Genomic DNA, 17,629 nt, shown 5'->3' on the forward strand with positions numbered 1-17,629 from the left:
TTCTAAATTAGATATCCTCAACCTTACATTGAGAAAGCGAGTTCATTCTTAAGTCTGGTACAACCCTCCCCTCCAGTTTGTCCTGTTCTTAATCTGTGGGCTTGATCTTACAAACACTGCTGAGAGGAGTGCTTGTTATACTCAGTAGTCCCATTGGCTCTAATGGTAGAAAAGCCCGACACTCCATTAGATCTGCAGGATTAAGAATTTAGTAGCTAATAAAATCAAGTTAGGGACCTAGGGGAGAAAAAACATGTATAAATATACGTTGTGTACAAAAATCCGTTTGTGATGGTCTGCTGCTTAAAGGATGAAAACAACAATTCTGCTCTGTGAAAAATATTAGTTTTTGAAGTGTTCCAATGCTGGATGTTGGCACTGATATGTGTAAAGAATTAAATATTCATCAATCCAGAGAGAGAGAGGCTGACTCTAAAGCCTGGTGGTTCGGGCGTTTGTCAGGTTGAAGTCCCTGCTCTGAATCAGGCAGAAAACAGGCTTCAATCTGGGTTTCCCACACCTCTGTCTCTGACTAGAAATTCCCTCCTTGACCTGAAAAACCTTCCCAATGAATATTGTGTCAGAACCAAGACGTTTCTGCAGGACACTTTTGGTTTTGACAAAACAGTATTTTTCAATGGAAAAAAGATTTTATTAAAACTGTTTTGACCAGCTATAGTAATGGGTGATGCTGCCTTTCACTAGGGTCATATTTTCTCCTTATGAAAAGAGTAACAACGATAATCCAAACTGTGTCTGTGCTTGAACCGCGATCCTGCTGGCTGGAACACCATGCTCCTTGTCTCAAGTGGCAAGTTTCTGACAGTTGACTGTATTTCATTGACTAGCCACAGCAGGCAGACAATGCTTTCTGCAATTTTCACCTCAGCGTAAACAAAGAAGAAACAGCTGCAATTTTGAGTCACTTGTTGACAAAATTCAGTGCTGTGGCAAGGGAAACTGCTGGCTGATCAACTCATGTTTCACAAGTGAACGCAATGGGAGTCATAACAAATCACTGTGCTGCCCTAGTAGGGTGTGGGATGAATGAGTCAAACTACGAACGCATTAGGAGTGGGATAGTAATCACCCTTGTGCTGCCGCAGGTGGGTTCAACTATAATTATTAGCCGAGCACGTGGTAGCAGTGAACAAGCTGTAGTGCCACCTCACAGAGAGCGTAAGACACCAGTGATTCCCCTGCCGTTCTGTAAATGAACGGTACATGTTTAGAGACCTTGTTCTGATTGCAGACAAGATTAGTCTCCTGAATTGTATTTCTTTTATTTCTGTCTTCAGGTAATTGTGCTCTCCTCAACACTCCTGACACCACTTAACATTCCTGAGTTGTTGTTTGCAACAGACCATCTACAGCCAGACATAGGCCTCTGAAGAGTGCAGATCTGCAGAGAAGATAAGTGATTTGCCTTCCCTGGAAATACCACCCTCTTGCCTGTCATCCTTTCCGATATTCTTCCAAAAATGAATTTGTCTAAAAACTAATTGTGGCTGTAACTGAAAACTGAGTCAAGTGATTTGATAGCTGGCTGCAAGGGGACTTGAATGGATTGTGGGGGAACACTTAAAAATCGTTCATTTGTTCAGTGACATCAAGCTGACACTCAGCTCCTCCCTGCTGAATGATACTGCTAGCATGGGCCCTCCCCACCGCATTGCCCAGAGAACGATGGCTGCCTGTAGTAATTCCCCGGAAAGGGGGTAATTCTGGAACAGCTGCAAAGGGCCAGATTCTGCCACCTTACCTTCATGGAGTAGTACTTTACTACTATTCCCAAAGTGGGAATCCTTGTAGTGTAAAGTGGGAGTAAAGGTAGCAGAACCTAGGCCTGGTCTGTTTTGTCCCCCTGCAAAACACATGTGCCTTAGTTAGTGTTTAACTCCTTCTGCGCACTCTGTGACCCTAACCCCTGGGAGAAGCCATGAAGCACAGCACTGAACTGATCTGTCAGGAGTAGAATAGCTACAAGCCCACCGATGGCTTTACTGCTGATAGGGTAGAGGCGGAGGGAAGCATGGATGGAGAATCCCACCATAATCAAGATGGTGAGCCATTTACTGGCTTTCTCACAGGTCCCTGGTTTCCTCTCTTGTTTGCCTCAGTCGTAGTCCCATGAGAAAAGTCACTTTCTTTGATGACATTCTCCTCTGCATGATTTTGCACAGGAGAACATGTGGGCTGAGACGATTGGATGTTTCACTTTATAAATCCTAGAGGAATGCTTCTCTCAGGCACATCAAATAAATAACATATTCCCATTTGCAAAAACATGAGAGTTCCAAAAGTAGAACGCTCGTTTAAAGTTGTATTTCTGAATAACAAGGGTAGGAAGAGCTTTTGATTTTAATTTATGATTAGGCAACAGCCTTTAACAAGGCAAGCTGTCTGAGTTATGTAACTTTTATTTTTTTAATTTTGCTTTAATCTTTGGAGGAGAAAAACATAAGTTCTTGAGGATTCCAACTGTGTTCAGCATTGAGGTTAATAAAAAATGCAGCATAAAATAGTGGTGCCCCAAAGATGCCGCATATTGTCTCAGTTTGTTCATCCCAGGGATGTTAAGACTACATTCTACACTGGGAGATTATTTACAGTTACATTTTAAGGCCCTCTTTCTATATATACAGTGAAGTTCCCCCATTTTAGCATTTTTTATTATGCCCAGAGACTAGGTTAAATAGAAACTAGTTCTTTAACCTTTGCTCACTAGCTAGTTTAAGTTCTGTTAAATGTAACCTTTTTTCTGAAAACCCTTCATTTTGTTTTTATGGTGCACTTTGGTGACCAGAAGGGAACAAAGGCCTGATTATAAAGGTTAGACTGAAGCATGGACAAAGTTGCCTTTATGAAAACAGATTTAGATGATGAATATGGAACTTTACGTTTCACTGTACTTGATAGGAAAGTAACGTATCAAACAAAACACACATGTAATGCTAAAAGCTTATGAAGTCTTTTTGACTGAGCAAGTTAGAGAAATGACAGCAAACAGCTTGTCTCTGTGGTTACATTTCTTCTTCTTCTGCACTGTTTACATTATCAGAATGTAGATGTTTTGGAAATTACTTAACAATAAAGCAAAGATTACAGAATCGGCTCATCTTCCTGGCTTTTTCATACACACCAACCCCTCATCTTATTAGGTACATTTTGTTGCTCTTCCCCCACACCACGCACAACATAACCAGAAAGGGGCACTCAATCATGTGTCCACTCTGCTGTGTGGCTGTCAATTCCTCCACATCGTGTGGCCCTTCCCCCGTCTTTCAACTGCCCCAGGGATTCTAGGCAGGAGCTCCTGGAACAGAGGACCCTCCACCCCTCAGGGAAGTGGTCACCAGTTCTAAGAAGCTGTTGCAGCTGTGACAGTTTCTGTCTTCTTCCTCTCCCCACCCCCCCTTAGCTGAACACTCTCAGACCCCTGACTTGGTAATCTGAGGACATGCTGCATGAGTTATTGGGTGGGGCAAACCAGTGAAGGTTGGGGTTTAAATAGACTTTGGTGTTGGAGGTTCCCACAGCTCCTGTGGTTCCACAGGTCCCAGTATAGGGGGGATGCCTAATCTTCTACACCCACCTTGGGGGGAACTTCATAGCCAGTTTGCCATGGTGAAATGCAACAGCAGGCTAGAGCAGTCAAGCAGCCAGGGGCAACAAGGCAGACCTTGGGCCTTTGGGGATGATTTCTGGAAAGGAGGGTGGGGACTATGTCCCCTAGTTTGGGGGAGGAGGGCAGGGTGAGTGGTTTTTGATTGTATTAGCAACAGAAGTTTTGAGGGAGGGTGAGATAGAGAGAGCTAAGGCAGAGAACCGGTTCCTATGTGGGGGTCAGTATGGGCACTGCATGCTGTGAACTTGCAGGAGGATGCTTGCTGTCCCAAAGTGAGGTCATGGCTAGCACCCAAATTTTCTGTAAAGGCCAAGCATATATCCAGGTGTCTGTTGCTTTTCCCTTGGTGGATTGTTTCTTGTCTTCCTCCAGCCACACACACACACAACAGGATTCAAGGGCCTTAAAGTTCCCTCCAGTCATCTGCAAGCAGATGCCGCTGCTTCATCAGGCAAACCTCATCTACATGGTACGAGACACGGCAGTAGAGGATTGAATTTTGCATGTGGAGGTGTAGGATGCTGGCCAAAGAAATGGGGAGGTCAAAGGATATTATACGAGACTCGTTGCTTTTGGAAGGCTTCCCTATCTTAGCAGTTGTAGAAGTGGGTGGAGGGGAGAGGATCTTTGAAAATAAGAAAGCGGCGGTCTGGTTAGACAGCTGGTTGGTAATGCATCGTGTTCACCAGCATCTCTCATCCTCTTCCATCAGCCCCCCCCACCCCTTTTGCCATACCAGCACCATGCCAGGAACCTGCTCCAATTTAGCATCAGGGAAAAGGTGGGATGCTTGCAACCCTCTAGCACCTGACCTGGTTTTGGCTTGTATATGGCACTTTGGCCAGTCTGATGTGGACGTTACTCTCTTGGATGACAATGAGTTAGTTGACACGTCTGTGTTAAAGCTCAAATGAGACTAGATTACGTTATGGTCTGTGATCCTTCTGGCCAGGCTTGTATAATTGCACATTACTGCAGCAGATGTAGTGGGGAAGCAACTCCCCTATTGTAAGTGATAAGTGGAAGATAGTATAGCTTAGCTTGGCATTAGGTGGGGATGCCCTAGGTCAGGAGCGAAGTTGGGAGCCTGACTCCCAGGGGTGGCTTTTGATTACAGCACTTTCCTTCTGGTTGGCAGATTGGCTGCAGGCAAACACTTTGTCCAGGTGACCACCAAGCAATGACTAGTAGCATCTTGGGGCAGGCTAGTCTTGCAGGTGACATTTTTGTAAGCAATTGGAAATTAATTTGGGGTAAACGGTTACTGTCTCCTGCTTGGGTGATAGAGAAGAAGAGAATTTTGATGTTTCGGGACAATGAAACCCAGTGCTAGAAGCTCTTAGCGATTGGCCTAGGAAAACTGTAGCCCTTTTTAAGAAGGCAGAATGGTTGCTGGCTTATTGTCTAAGCCAGCTGGCTGGGTCTGCGGGGTAGTCTGTGGTTAGATCAGCCACAGCCACCCCTTTTCTCAAGAATTAGTCTGTGTTTCCCCATGATTATTATTGTGTGATAAAGTTGGGGCCTAGATGCCATTCGTTCCAATCAGTATGTCTCAGCAGTCTAGTTCTCTACGTGAATAGAATGAAGTCAGAGGTTTGTGCCGATTTACTTTACCCAGTAATACACTGATCAAGTTCACTTCCATTCTTCAAGGCATCGTATTTATCACTAAGCAAAACTGTAGTGCAGGTTGTGCTAATACTGCCAGTTTCTAACAGAAGAGTTGAAAGTGGTAGAGGCTGGTGTTTAGCTCATATCTAAGTAACATCAAGCCTCACCTCTACAGCCCCATTATTAGGATTTTTATGCCAGAAGAGGGAGGGATGGATCCTGAACCCTAGTTTGAAAGGCCTTGATTTTTTTCTGCATAATTGCATCGAAGGACAATATCTGGTACATAAAAGGTTCTGAGTACTTTCCCCAGTACCTAAGGTGCTTGTGCCTGTAAGAACTGAATACATAAAAATATGCAAAGGAGGAGGACTTAATTCATATTTCTGCCTATTAATTTTTAAAGAGTGGTTAGTGTATACCACACAGGAAATTGTGAGAAAAACAGATATTTGTAAAGCAATGCTTTGTCCCCAAAGTTCACAGGTTGTTTCCAATTCTGTTTAAAACAAAAAAACACTACATGAGAAAATGTGTAGTTCAAAAAAAATTTAATGCTGAAACAGACTGCAGGAGTGAAAAGTCTGCTCCACATAAGGAGTTACTGTACACAAAATAAATAAGTTACAGTTTAAGCAAAAGCACAAGTGGCTTTTTAAAGTGCATTTGTATAAGGCCTTTAGCCTATATTCTCAAAATCCATTGGCTCAATGTAAAAATGCATAAGTCTGCTATGTGTGATTAAAGATGAATATCCCACAGAACTTGGAGAGAGAGAGAGAGAGAGAGAAAGAGGGCTCAGCTAAGAAAAATCCAACCAGCTTCACTGCCTAGAACCAACACTGTATATCATACAATACTGAATTGATAAAGTGAGCTCCTTCCATGCTTACTACACACACTGGGGCTAAGAGAGAAATGGAAAAGGTTTTGCACTGAGCAGTTACCAAGGACCGTCATTCCAACTTGGGACTTGCATCTGAAAAGCAGCAGTAGTGTAACATTTTAAAATTAATCTAGACAATATTTTTCAGGCAGTAAAAAAAGTTATTTGTAATGATAAAATACACTTAGACCCTGTGCACAATATTTCTATGTACTAAAATTCTGGTCAAACCCTCGGTAATAATGTAGCAAGTAAAAATAGTGTAGCATTGTTTTTACAGTCATGAAACCCAGTCACAGCCACTCATTTTACACTGACTTTTCAAAACAAGCTCATTTGTGCTTCAGAATACAGGGATAAAATCAAGCTCTACTGAGCAATAAAAATACACATGCTGTCCTTCATCCAATATCGAAAACAAGCATACAGCTGTAAGACTCAAATGGTTATTTCCAGTAAGTAAGCTGGAGTTCAGGGTATTTTTTTTTGGTCACCAAACTTAGTTAAGTGATGTGGTTGTACATCAAGCCAATGTGTCCCATTCTAGGAAAGCAAGACTGAAGTTCTGTGGGTTGTTTTCTTTTCAATTACTAAAAGTTTGGTTTTAAAATGAAGATAGATGTTCTACCATTCACTTGCTAGAATCACTTAAGGAGCTTATTCAAGCCTCATGCTTGTTTCTCCTTTAAGCAATGGTTTATTTCTACAGCAGTTCAAAAGAACCTCTGAACCATCCTTCTTTCACACTGCCTCAGACTCCACAGTGCCAGTGTTTAACATTCCAAAGTTGGAACTTTACAACAACAACAGGTTGAGAAGATAAAACCCCACTTAGCTTTACTTTCAGACAGAAGTGACAGTCCTAACTTTAGCAGACAAAGCTTGCTTAAACCTTCTCTTCAGATCCTGCATGTTTGGTGACTTTGGCCTTGGGATAAGAGAGGTTCTTCTCTTCTCAGGGGTGCTAGTTATTTGTTGTTTACTAACTTCTTTACACAGGACATGGAAGGCATTGAAGACATCATTGTAGTTCTCACTGACAGACACTTCATAAAAAGTGCAACCTAGCATGTTCGCCAGTTGAAGTCCATGCTGTGGCTCCACCTCTTTAATATGTAGGAGATCAGCTTTGTTTGCTACAACGACAACAGGGACTCTGTTTCCTGGGTGTAACTGTCGAACTTGCTGGTGAAGGTGACTAAGTAGTTCATAGCTCTTATAATCTGTGATGGAGAAAACAATCACAACAGCATCTGCCCATCGAATGCATCTGTTCAACTGTTCATTACAGTCCAGACTGTGTTCATGAATCTGAGAAAGAGGAATTGTTTTAAATTAGATGGTTATGACATAAACATTAAAGTAATCTGACTTTCATTTAAAGCCTGTAATGCTAAATGCATTTTATACTAGGATAGATTTGTATTTTGTATTGTAAATAAAGCTATAATTATTTTATTTTATTTTTTGCACCTTCATAAAGTATGTTGATCCAGCTGCAGAAATCTGGAATAAATAACACTAGAGTTTGCCACACTCCAGTGGAAAATTGACCTGAGTAGTTCTGCATGCAGAGAAAAGCTTTGTAGTTCCACAGAATGGGAAATTAACTGGCTAGACAGTAAGTCTAGGGAAGCAAAGATATGAGCTGGAAGCATTTAAACCTGGAGAGTTGCCCAGTGCAAAAAGGCAAAATCCAGCATTACTCTTGTCTACACACTCAAACTTTCCATAATACAAGATTAAGTCATAACAAATCTTAATGAATGCAGCCACAATACTATGGTTTTTAGTTTCTATTGTGTACATTTGTGAAATTTTAGAGTTTATTAGGGCTGTAGTAATGACATTTTTCCTTCCAAGTTTTTTTCCAATGCATTTCTTGTTGACACAAAAATAAAATGTTCTTTCTTCATTAGCATGTAAATCCGTTCTGGATAAATCAGCCTTCCCATACAAGATTGCTTGTATCTCCAAGAGTACAAAAGATTAATTGAAATAGTGGGTTGTTTACTTTTACTGTCAATGCACTATATACCTGCACTACATAGAGCTTTCACTGTTTATAAACGAGATTACCAGTTCTGCCATTCAAAACACTGGATACTAAAATGGATAGTGAACCATTTTCTAAAAAGATTGATAAGTGGTAGAACAGCTCATCTGGCAAAAGACAAAGATTGAAGCTTATTTTACTATTTTAAGAGATATATGGATGTGTAGCTCACCTGAACGCCTGGTGTATCTTGCACTTGAATAGCAAGCATCTCTCCATCTATTTGGATCTGCCTGCTATAAAGGTTACCTAACAACAACAACATCATTTTGTTACAAATACACTCACAGCTATATGAACAGACACAAAAATTGCCTGAAGGGATGGTATGAACGACAGCACTTAAGAGCACAGGACAGTAAAAGCGTTTTATCACTAACCACTCAATTTATAAACTGTAAGCAACTGCAGTAAGAGACTGACAACTTTAACATAATGACAGAGAGAAGGTTGTAGTGGTTTGTGGTTATCAGAACCCACAGGAGTTAGTTTTGCATTGACTTGCTTGCAAGTTTTCAGTTTAATTTTATAAAAGACTTGGAGCTCATTACACCTTTCAAGAGAACTGGACAATTTTAATTATCGGCAAAGACAAACCAACTTTTATTATAGGAAATCAGTTGCTTTGACAATTAGGGGTTCTGCACTTGAGCAAATATTTTCTCTTTGAAATGTTTTTGGATTGGATGCATTTCGAGTCTATGTAGTCTTGAGATGTTTAAAGTCACGTATCCCTACAACAACAGCAATGTCTGATTGGTTTGTGATGTCATTAGAAACACTTGGATATATTTGTTCCCTTATTTCTATAGTATAGCCAATTTCTAATCTTATTACCTGGATCTACACTTTTTTTTTTTTAATGTTTCCATCTGTCACTCATACCTCTTATCTAGTTTGGCTAAGCTTGTTTGCTTGTCTGTCTTCCCTGGATCATTTACTTTTAAATTCAAAAGAAAAAATGAGAACAGGTCCAGTGGTGTTGGAACAGTTTTTATAGTGGAGGTGCTGAAAGCCATTGAACAAAACTGTAAACCCTGTATATGATGGAAACCATCTTAAGCAGGGGGGTGTCAGCAACCCCAGTTCCAGCACCCCAAAAGGGGCAAGGAATGAGGCTGGATTTCCCCCAACATCACTCAGCTGGGACAACACTGAACAAGCTAAAGTAGGGTGCCCTATGGGTTTAACAAGTCAAATTTCAGATCAAACACTCTTTGTGAAAGGCCTCTATCCCCATCACAATACCAGGAGGAATGGATGCTCCTAGTTTGCTGCTTTTAGCCAGAATTCAGCATACTACAGTGCAAGAATACGGTTTGCTTCCCTGATAAACTGATGCATGGCCCCTGACCGTTACAGTTAGCCAGGCAGATTCGGTGATTATTGGGGGCAGGGGTATTAGATTTTCACTGTTTCCTGCACAAATTACATTTTCTAAGTGGAATCCATCTCCTGACGTGCTCGGGGGAGCCTGCAAGGGGGCATTTATCCTGTATCAATGTACCACCGCGCAGCCTGAGGCTGTGCCCTAGACTCAAGCCGCCCAGCCACTTCCCCCTTACCTGCGTTTCTCTCATAGTCTCCGATGAAGCGTTTTGTGAGGAATCGCACCACCAGGGCTGCAAGGGACCCAAGAAAAAGCCGGTTACAACCTCTCCTCGTGGGATGCGTGCGCACAAAGCCCCCTTCCGCCGCCCGGGGGCTCGTCGGGGGCTGGGAGAGGGTCAGTGACGGCAGCACCGGGGCGAGCGGCACCCCAGTTTGCGGGAGGTGAAAGGGGAGTGGGGCAGGCGAGGCACGGGTCTCGCTGACCGCCCGGCCCCCTGGCTGCGCCTGGCCTCTGGCCCGGCTGACCCCCCCGAAGCGATCGCGCCCCGCCAGCGCTCAGAGGCGCGCCGGGCGGGCAGCACTCACCGGTTTTGCCCACGCCGCTGGCTCCCACCACCGCGATCTTGATGAGGCGGGGGCGGCCGGAGGAGCCCCCGCTGCAGCCGTCTCCGCTGGCGCTGCCGGCCTGGGGGTACTCGGCGATGGTGCACATGTTCTGGACAAGGCGCATCGCAGCTGCCCCGGGAGCAGAGCAGCAGGCGGCGGGGAGCGGGCGCTGCAGCGGCGCGGAGGGAGGTCGCCGGGGGATCGCTGCTGCTGGCGGGGCGTGGGGGCGGCAGGACCCGCTGTGTCCGCGCTTGGAGCGGCCTGGCGCGTCTCTCTCTGTCTCGCGCTCTGTCCCGCCGCTCTGAGCTGCCGCCGCTGTCCCGGCTCTTTTCTCTCCCCGGCTACAAACCCCGCCCCGCCTCCTGCGGCCGCCACTCACAGCTCCCGAGCCGCCCGCCCCCGCCCCTGCAGCGCCGCGGCTCCGCCGCTAGCTGGCTCGCTGCTGGCCGCCGCCCGAGCGGGACCGGCTCCTGCTCCAGCCGCCCAGTACTGTGAATGCAGGGGGATACTTTTGAAGTTAGTGCTGATGAGGCCTTATCATAGAATATCAGGGTTGGAAGGGACCTCAGGAGGTCATCTAGTCCAACCCCCTGCTCAAAGCAGGACCAACCCCAACTAAATCATCCCAGCCAGGGCTTTGTCAAGCCTGACCTTAAAAACGTCAAAGGAAGGAGATTCCACCACCTCCCTAGGTAACGCATTCCAGTGTTTCACCACCCTCCTAGTGAAAAAGTTTTTCCTAATATCCAACCGAAACCTCCCCCACTGCAACTTGAGACCATTACTCCTATTTCTGTCATCTGCCACCACTGAGAACAGTCTAGATCCATCCTCTTTGGAGCCCCCTTTCAGGTAGTTGAAAGCAGCTATCAAATCCCCCCTCATTCTTCTCTTCCGCAGACTAAACAATCCCAGTTCCCTCAGCCTCGCCTCATAAGTCATGTGTTCCAGTCCCCTAGTCATTTTTGTTGCCCTCCACTGGACGTTTTCCAATTTTTCCACATCCTTCTTGTAGTGTGGGGCCCAAAACTGGACACAGTACTCCAGATGAGGCCTCACCAATGTTGAATAGAGGGGAACGATCACATCCCTCAATCTGCTGGCAATGCCCCTACTTATACATCCCAAAATGCCATTGGCCTTCTTGGCAACAAGGGCACACTGTTGACTCATATCCAGCCATTTGGTCCCCAGTCTGTAGAGGTGCATGGGATTCTTCCTTCCTAAGTGCAGGACTCTGCACTTGTCCTTGTTGAACCTCAGATTTCTTTTGGCCCAATCCTCTAACTTGTCTATGTCCCTCTGTATCCTATCCTTACCCTTCAGCATATCTACCTCTCCTCCCACTTTAGTGTCATCTACAAACTTGCTGAGCGTGCAATCCACGCCATCCTCCAAATCATTTATGAAGATATTGAACAAAACTGGCCCCAGGACCAACCCTTGGGGCACTCCGCTTGATACTGACTGCCAACTAGACACAGAGCCATTGATCACTACCCGTTGAGCCCGACATTCTAGACAGCTTTCTATCCACCTTATAGTCTATTCATCCAGCCCATACTTCTTTAACTTGCTGGCAACGATACTGTGGGAGACTGTATCAAAAGCTTAGCTAAAGTCAAGGAACACGTCCACTGCTTTCCCCTTATCCACAGAGCCAGTTATCTCGTCATAGAAGGCAATTAGATTAGTCAGGCATGACTTGCCCTTGGTGAATCCATGCTCACTATTCCTGATCACTTTCCTCTCCTCTAAGTGCTTCAGAATTGATTCCTTGAGGACCTGGGTGAGGCTGACTGGCCTGTAGTTCCCTGGATCCTCCTTCTTCCCTTTTTTAAAGATGGGCACTACTTTAGCCTTTTTCCAGTCACCCGGGACCTCCCCCAGTCGCCATGAGTTTTCAAAGATAATGGCCAATGGCTCTGCAATCACATCCACCAACTCCTTTAGCACTCTCGGATGCAGCTCATCCGGCCCCATGGACTTGTGCTCGTCCAGCTTTTCTAAATAGTCCTGAACCACTTCTTTCTCCACAGAGGGCTGGTCACCTCCTCCCCTTGCTGTGTTGCCCAGTGCAGTAGTCTGGGAGCTGACCTTGTTCGTGAAGACAGAGGCAAAAAAGGAATTAAGTACATTAGCTTTTTCCACATCCTCTGTCACTAGGTTGCCTCCCTCGTTCAGTAAGGAGCCCACACTTTCCTTGACTTTCTTCTTGTTGCTAACATACCTGAGGAAACCCTTCTTGTTACTCTTAACGTCTCTTGCAACTCCAGGTGTGATTTCACTCCTGCATGCCCGAGCAATATTTTCATACTCTTCCCTGGTCATTTGTCAGAAGCCACCCTAGAGACCAATGTCATTTCTTCACCCATTAAACAAGTAGAGTCAGTGGTGGATTAACACATGGGCCCAGGGGCCCCTGCGTGAACACTGGAACATAGGAAGAAGTGTGGCCCAGCCCCCTCTTCTCCCCTTCCCCCTGGAGCCCTGCCTCCTGGTGGCCAGGCCAGAAGCCGGAGCCAGGCCCTGGTAAGAGTCACCCAGGGAACCTGGGTTGCTGTGGTGAGCCCTGGACCCTCCACCTGCTCTAGCTGGGAGGCCAGAGGACCTGAGAGCAGCCCCTGGCCCATGTTCCCACTCCCTGGGGCGCACCAGCTAGGGAAGATGGAGGGTTTAGGGCTCCCCACAGCAGCCAGGGCTCCCTGGGCAGCTCCAGGAACAGCCTCAGGGGTGGGCCACTAGGGTGACTGCCAGAGTGCCATAGTCAGTGGGGCTCCATGCGGCGACACAGAGGTGCACACTGCTGGATGGCAGGGGAATGCTGTAAATGCGTAGAGGCAACATGGGCGGGGGCAGATTTCTCCCTGCTTCTTCCTGGTGGAGAAATGGGGTGGGAGCAGTGACACAGATACTGCCCCCAGCCCCACATTCCTCTGCGCCTCCCCTAGGGGGATGGGGGAAGCGAGGAGCAACACCAAGCGCTCCCTGCAGCTATGTCACTGTCCCCACCTGGGCTGCGTTCTGAGGCGAGCATCAGGAGCTGCTGCTCTCCAGTTCCTGCCCTCCCCTTACAAAGCCCAGGTGGGGAAAGTGACCTGGATGCAGGAAGCCCAGATATTGCTCCTCGCCCCTCCCTTCCCCCACAGCCACCTATAGGGGAGCAGCATTGGGGGGGAGGAGCAAGCAGCAGTGCCAGTCATTCTGTGCATCCCAGTCGGTTTCCCTACATGGGTGCAGAAGAGGAGTGCAGGGGTTGGGGCCCAAGAGGAGTGTGCAGGGGTTAGGGCTGAAGGGCTTAGGGGCAAAGGGGGTACAGTGCAGCACAAAGTAATGGCAATACACCATATAACATGCCACTCTTACGTCTCCACTGCAGCTGGCAGCGGCACGGCCTTCAGAGCTAGGTCCCCAGCCAGCAGCTGCCACCCTCCTGCCACTCAGCCACTGCTTAATTTGTACCAGGGCTTGCTGGGGCTGAGCCCTGGCACCTCTTTCAATACAAATTAAGCACTGGGGGGAGACAGTGGGGCCCTCGGGGGGGGGGGGCGAGAACCCATGGTGGCCTGATGTGATGGGGGTGGGAGCCTGCAGGGGCCAGAGGCAATGGGAGGCACCCATGGGGGCCAGGGGCAATGGGAGGGCACCGTGTCCACATGACCAAGGGTGACAAAATACAAGTTTGTCCAAGGTACCATTTTCCCCAAGGCTGGCCCTGGGTAGTTCTTACCGTGGCCTGGCTCCTGGCCTGGCCAGGGCCTTGGGGTTGGGAGGGGAGAGAAGGAGCAGGGGGCAGGGCCCTGTGGTGAGAGGAATGTGGGGGGCCCAAAAGTTCTTTGTGCCCAGGATCCCAGTCAATCTGAAGCCACCTCTGAGTAGAGTATGACAAGCGGCAATAACATAGCACAAGCTTCCTCACAATGAAGCCAATCTACCCCACCAGAACGGGAGGAAGTAGCTCTACAGGAGAGAAAGCAGTGCTCTCCCATACCCATTCAATTCTTGGCCTGTCTGTGGAGACTGCCAACATGTGGCAATGATAGCTGGCTTTGTGATCCAGACCATCAGTCCACTGGGAACTGAACTAAATCTATACAACTTATTTCCCATAGGGAAGGGCAGAAAAAAGCCAGCAAAGTGCACAATTTCCTTCAGGCATTTTTTGTTTGTTAATGTCATTGGCTGCTGCTGTGTGAAATACTGAGCTAGTTACACAGTGTCAGCCAGTAGTTCTGTGTTCTTTACAATATGTTTCTGCTGGAGGTTCATGATAAGAAGGCAACTCCCACAAAATAACTAACTGTGGAATAGGAGCCAGTTGGGAGGTAGGGGTGCAGATGGTTTGATGGAGTGACAAGAAGGAGGAAAGAAAAAAAATGAGGCAGGAGGATAAATGAGAGTTGAGGTTTATAGAACTGGGGGGCTTACATCAGGGGCTATGTCCAAGATGCACGTTGCACCATTCCAGACAGCAGGGCTGTTAGTGGCTTTAAATCAGTTTTATGCATCTCTTCTTCTTGTTGGGCTGCCTAGAGAGGAGGCTGATCCCTGGTGTAAAAGTAGTGTTCGGGATCCTTTATGCTCAACTGCTCATGGTCCCAACAGGCACTGTGCCAGCTCTGTGTCAATGGAATATATAGAAACCCTGTCATAGATGTCTCATGCCTCCCCATACTAGGCCCAGAGAAGAATTGAACCAAGGGCTCCCACATTACCAGCGTTTACCCTAGCCCCTCTACTACAGAAGGCCTCTTGTACTTAACTTTTGCTTTCGCCAAATAGTTAAAGTGGAACAGCTTCAACAGGCAAGCAGACAGCACTCCCTGTTCAAATCCTTTTGCCCCAGCTGGCAGACAGGGGAATTGAACCAGAGTATTTCACATCCCAGATGAGTATTCCTAACCCTATAGAGGGCTTTCCACGCTGGAATTTTGCTTTGGCCCAATTAACAGATAATTAAAGTAGAATATTTTCAACCTGAAAGCATCAGTGTTGTCATGGTTCAAATTTCATCTCAGGAGGCCCAAGAAGGAATTGAACCAAGGTCTCTACTAGTGCAGGTGCTTATTCTTGCCATTGTACTCTCAAGCTTTCCAGAGTACTGTGTCCCTTTCCAGAGTCTGATTTGACTTGTGTATCCCCAAGTTTCACCTCACTTAAAAAGTTACAAAATCAGACATAAAAATACAAAAGTGTCCCAGCATACTGTTACTGAAAAATTGCTTACTTTCTCATTGTTACCATATAATTATACAATAAATCAATTGAAATATAAATATACATTTGTATATTGAGTAGGGTGACCAGATAGCAAGTGTGAAAAATCAGGACGGGGGTGGAGGGTAATAGGAGCCTATATAAGAACAAGACCCCAAAAACGGGACTGTCCTTATAAAATTGGGACATCTGGTCACCCTATATTTGAGCCTGTTTTTCACTCGTGAGCCTTGTCTGTAGCCTGAGCTCCGCCACCTGGGGCTGAAGCATGTCCCTTAAGTTTGCGCAGCCCCCAGTGGCGTGGGGCACTGAGCAACTGCCCTGCTTGCTACCCCCTACTGCCAGTCCTGCATTTGCAACTCTCCTGAACCTGTGCTGTGACAGGTTGCAACCCCCAGCTTGAAAAACACTGATCTAGAGGCATTGAGTACCCCCTGGAAGACCTCTGAGTACCCCCAGGGGTACACATACCCCTGGTTGAGAACCACAGCTATAGGGCACTTAACCTCATGGCCACACCCACTGCCCCCCAGGAATGTACACTTTCTCCTCCTTAGGGCCTGAGCCAACTCCTACTGAAGTCAGACTTTGCTTTGCTGCCTTTTTGAAAATTCCATGACTACATCAGTTCCCCTTACATATGTGGTCAGGTGCAAACCTCCATATTTACACATCTAGCCAACCTTGAAAATCCTGGTCCCACTGACTTCAACTGGTGCAAGAGCAGGCTCAGGGGTTGTACAGCATTGGGGGGGGATTAAGTAATCTACCATGCCTCTACTATCAGATGCATCTTACAGGAGGATTCTGTATCATCTCAGAAAAGGGATCTCTAGTACTGTATCATCTCCGAAAAGGAAGCTGGACATCATCGTAGCCAGCTAACTTGAGACCTCTACTGTATGCAGCGGTGGTCAAAAAAAGGAAATAGAATGTTAGGGTGCATCAGAAATGGAATGGAGACTAATACAGAGCCTATAATGCCATTATATAAATCAGTACATTACCTCAGCTAGAGTAAGCTGTGCAGTACTGGTGACCCCTTCTCAAAAGGGATATTGCAGACTCAGAGGGTTTGGAGAAGGATTCAGAGGCTGAGAAGGGAGCTAGGAAAATGCATAAGAAGTGAAAGTGCAAGTTCCCCACCCCCACCCCCGCCACCCCACCCTCAAGAGATTGGGATTGTTTAGCTTTAGGAAGGGGATGCTTAAAACGGGAGGTGACCAGAGGGTGCTGGAACTAGGGGTGCTGGGGATGCAGCAGCACCCACTGACTTGAAATGGTTTCCATCCTATATGGGGGTTATGGTTTTAGTCAATGGCTCTCAGCTCCCCCACTATACAAATTGTTCCAGCGCCACTGGGTGTGACAAAAGTCACAATAATGATGGGTCTAGAGAAGGCAGCTCAGGAGCTGCTGTTCTCCCTGGGTCCAGTCAATGAAACTGAACGGTAGACAATTCAAACCTGGTGAAAGGAAATACTTTTTCACAGAACATGGTTCAACTCTGGAACTTGTTACCATAGACAGTCACTGAGGCCACATACTTCGGCAGACTGGAAAGGGATCAGACATTGCTACGGATAACAAGAATACCAGTTAATGCTAATATGATTTTTGGAAGAGCTATGAAACCTCATGCTTCAAGGTTTAAACCAATCTCTAAGTATTAGGGAGGCAGATTATCCCAGCTATTAACTGGTCTAAAGTCAGGTTTCTTTCACCTTCCTCTGCAGCATCTGGTACTGGCCACTGTCAAAGCCAAGACACTGGATTAGATGGACTATGGGTTTAATCCAGTGTGGCAAGTCCTATGTTCCTATGAATGCTTCCCATTGTAGGGTCTTTTAAATACAATTTTGTGTTGTTACTCAGAGTAACAGTTCATGCGCAATTCTCTGCAGCTTCATAAAGATGATAATTTATTGGCAGTGCCGACAATGAGGCAGAGTTTAATTTTATAACTCAGATTCTGTCTTTTTTTCTAATGCGTGTGGCATTTAACATCTAATGTATGTCTTTAAAGCAAAAAAAGCTGTGTGAACGGAGTGTTCAGAACACAATGTGTGTTCTTTCCAGGTCAGTGTTTACTTTCCAAAGCATCCTTGACCATGTGTACAATTATGTACAAGTGACCACAGTCAAAAGGTCCAGTAGTACCTCCATGGGAGAGTACCCATGTTCCAACCACTGGGGAAGACAGTTAAACCATGGAGACTAGTTTAACTGCTCTTCTGGCACAGATGCATCATTGTCAATAACAGAACAAAAGAGGGACAGAGCAGAGATTTTA

General features: G+C 46.2%; 2 protein-coding genes across 2 annotated transcripts in view; one reads left to right on the forward strand and one right to left on the reverse strand.

Annotated features, from left to right (window-relative positions):
- The window catches only part of SCFD2 (sec1 family domain containing 2), a 310,407-nt gene extending 307,300 nt beyond the window's left edge, over nt 1–3,107 (forward strand). Inside the window, exon 9 of the mRNA XM_027833249.3 lies at nt 1,299–3,107. Coding sequence (XP_027689050.2) covers nt 1,299–1,391 — 93 coding nt within the window. The 3' untranslated portion in view covers nt 1,392–3,107. The remainder of the gene's footprint in view (nt 1–1,298) is intronic.
- Nucleotides 3,108–5,773: 2,666 nt separating this feature from the next.
- Nucleotides 5,774–10,464, reverse strand: RASL11B (RAS like family 11 member B). The gene is made up of 4 exons (XM_037897791.2): nt 10,099–10,464; nt 9,747–9,803; nt 8,354–8,430; nt 5,774–7,436 (listed from the first exon to the last, which is right to left on the reverse strand). The coding sequence occupies exons 1-4, from the start codon at nt 10,241–10,243 to the stop codon at nt 6,969–6,971; spliced, it is 747 nt and encodes a 248-aa protein (XP_037753719.1). The 5' UTR covers nt 10,244–10,464; the 3' UTR covers nt 5,774–6,968.
- Nucleotides 10,465–17,629: the final 7,165 nt, after the last annotated feature.

The sequence above is a fragment of the Chelonia mydas genome, chromosome 4, assembly GCF_015237465.2.
Source record: "Chelonia mydas isolate rCheMyd1 chromosome 4, rCheMyd1.pri.v2, whole genome shotgun sequence".
NCBI lineage: Eukaryota > Metazoa > Chordata > Testudines > Cheloniidae > Chelonia > Chelonia mydas.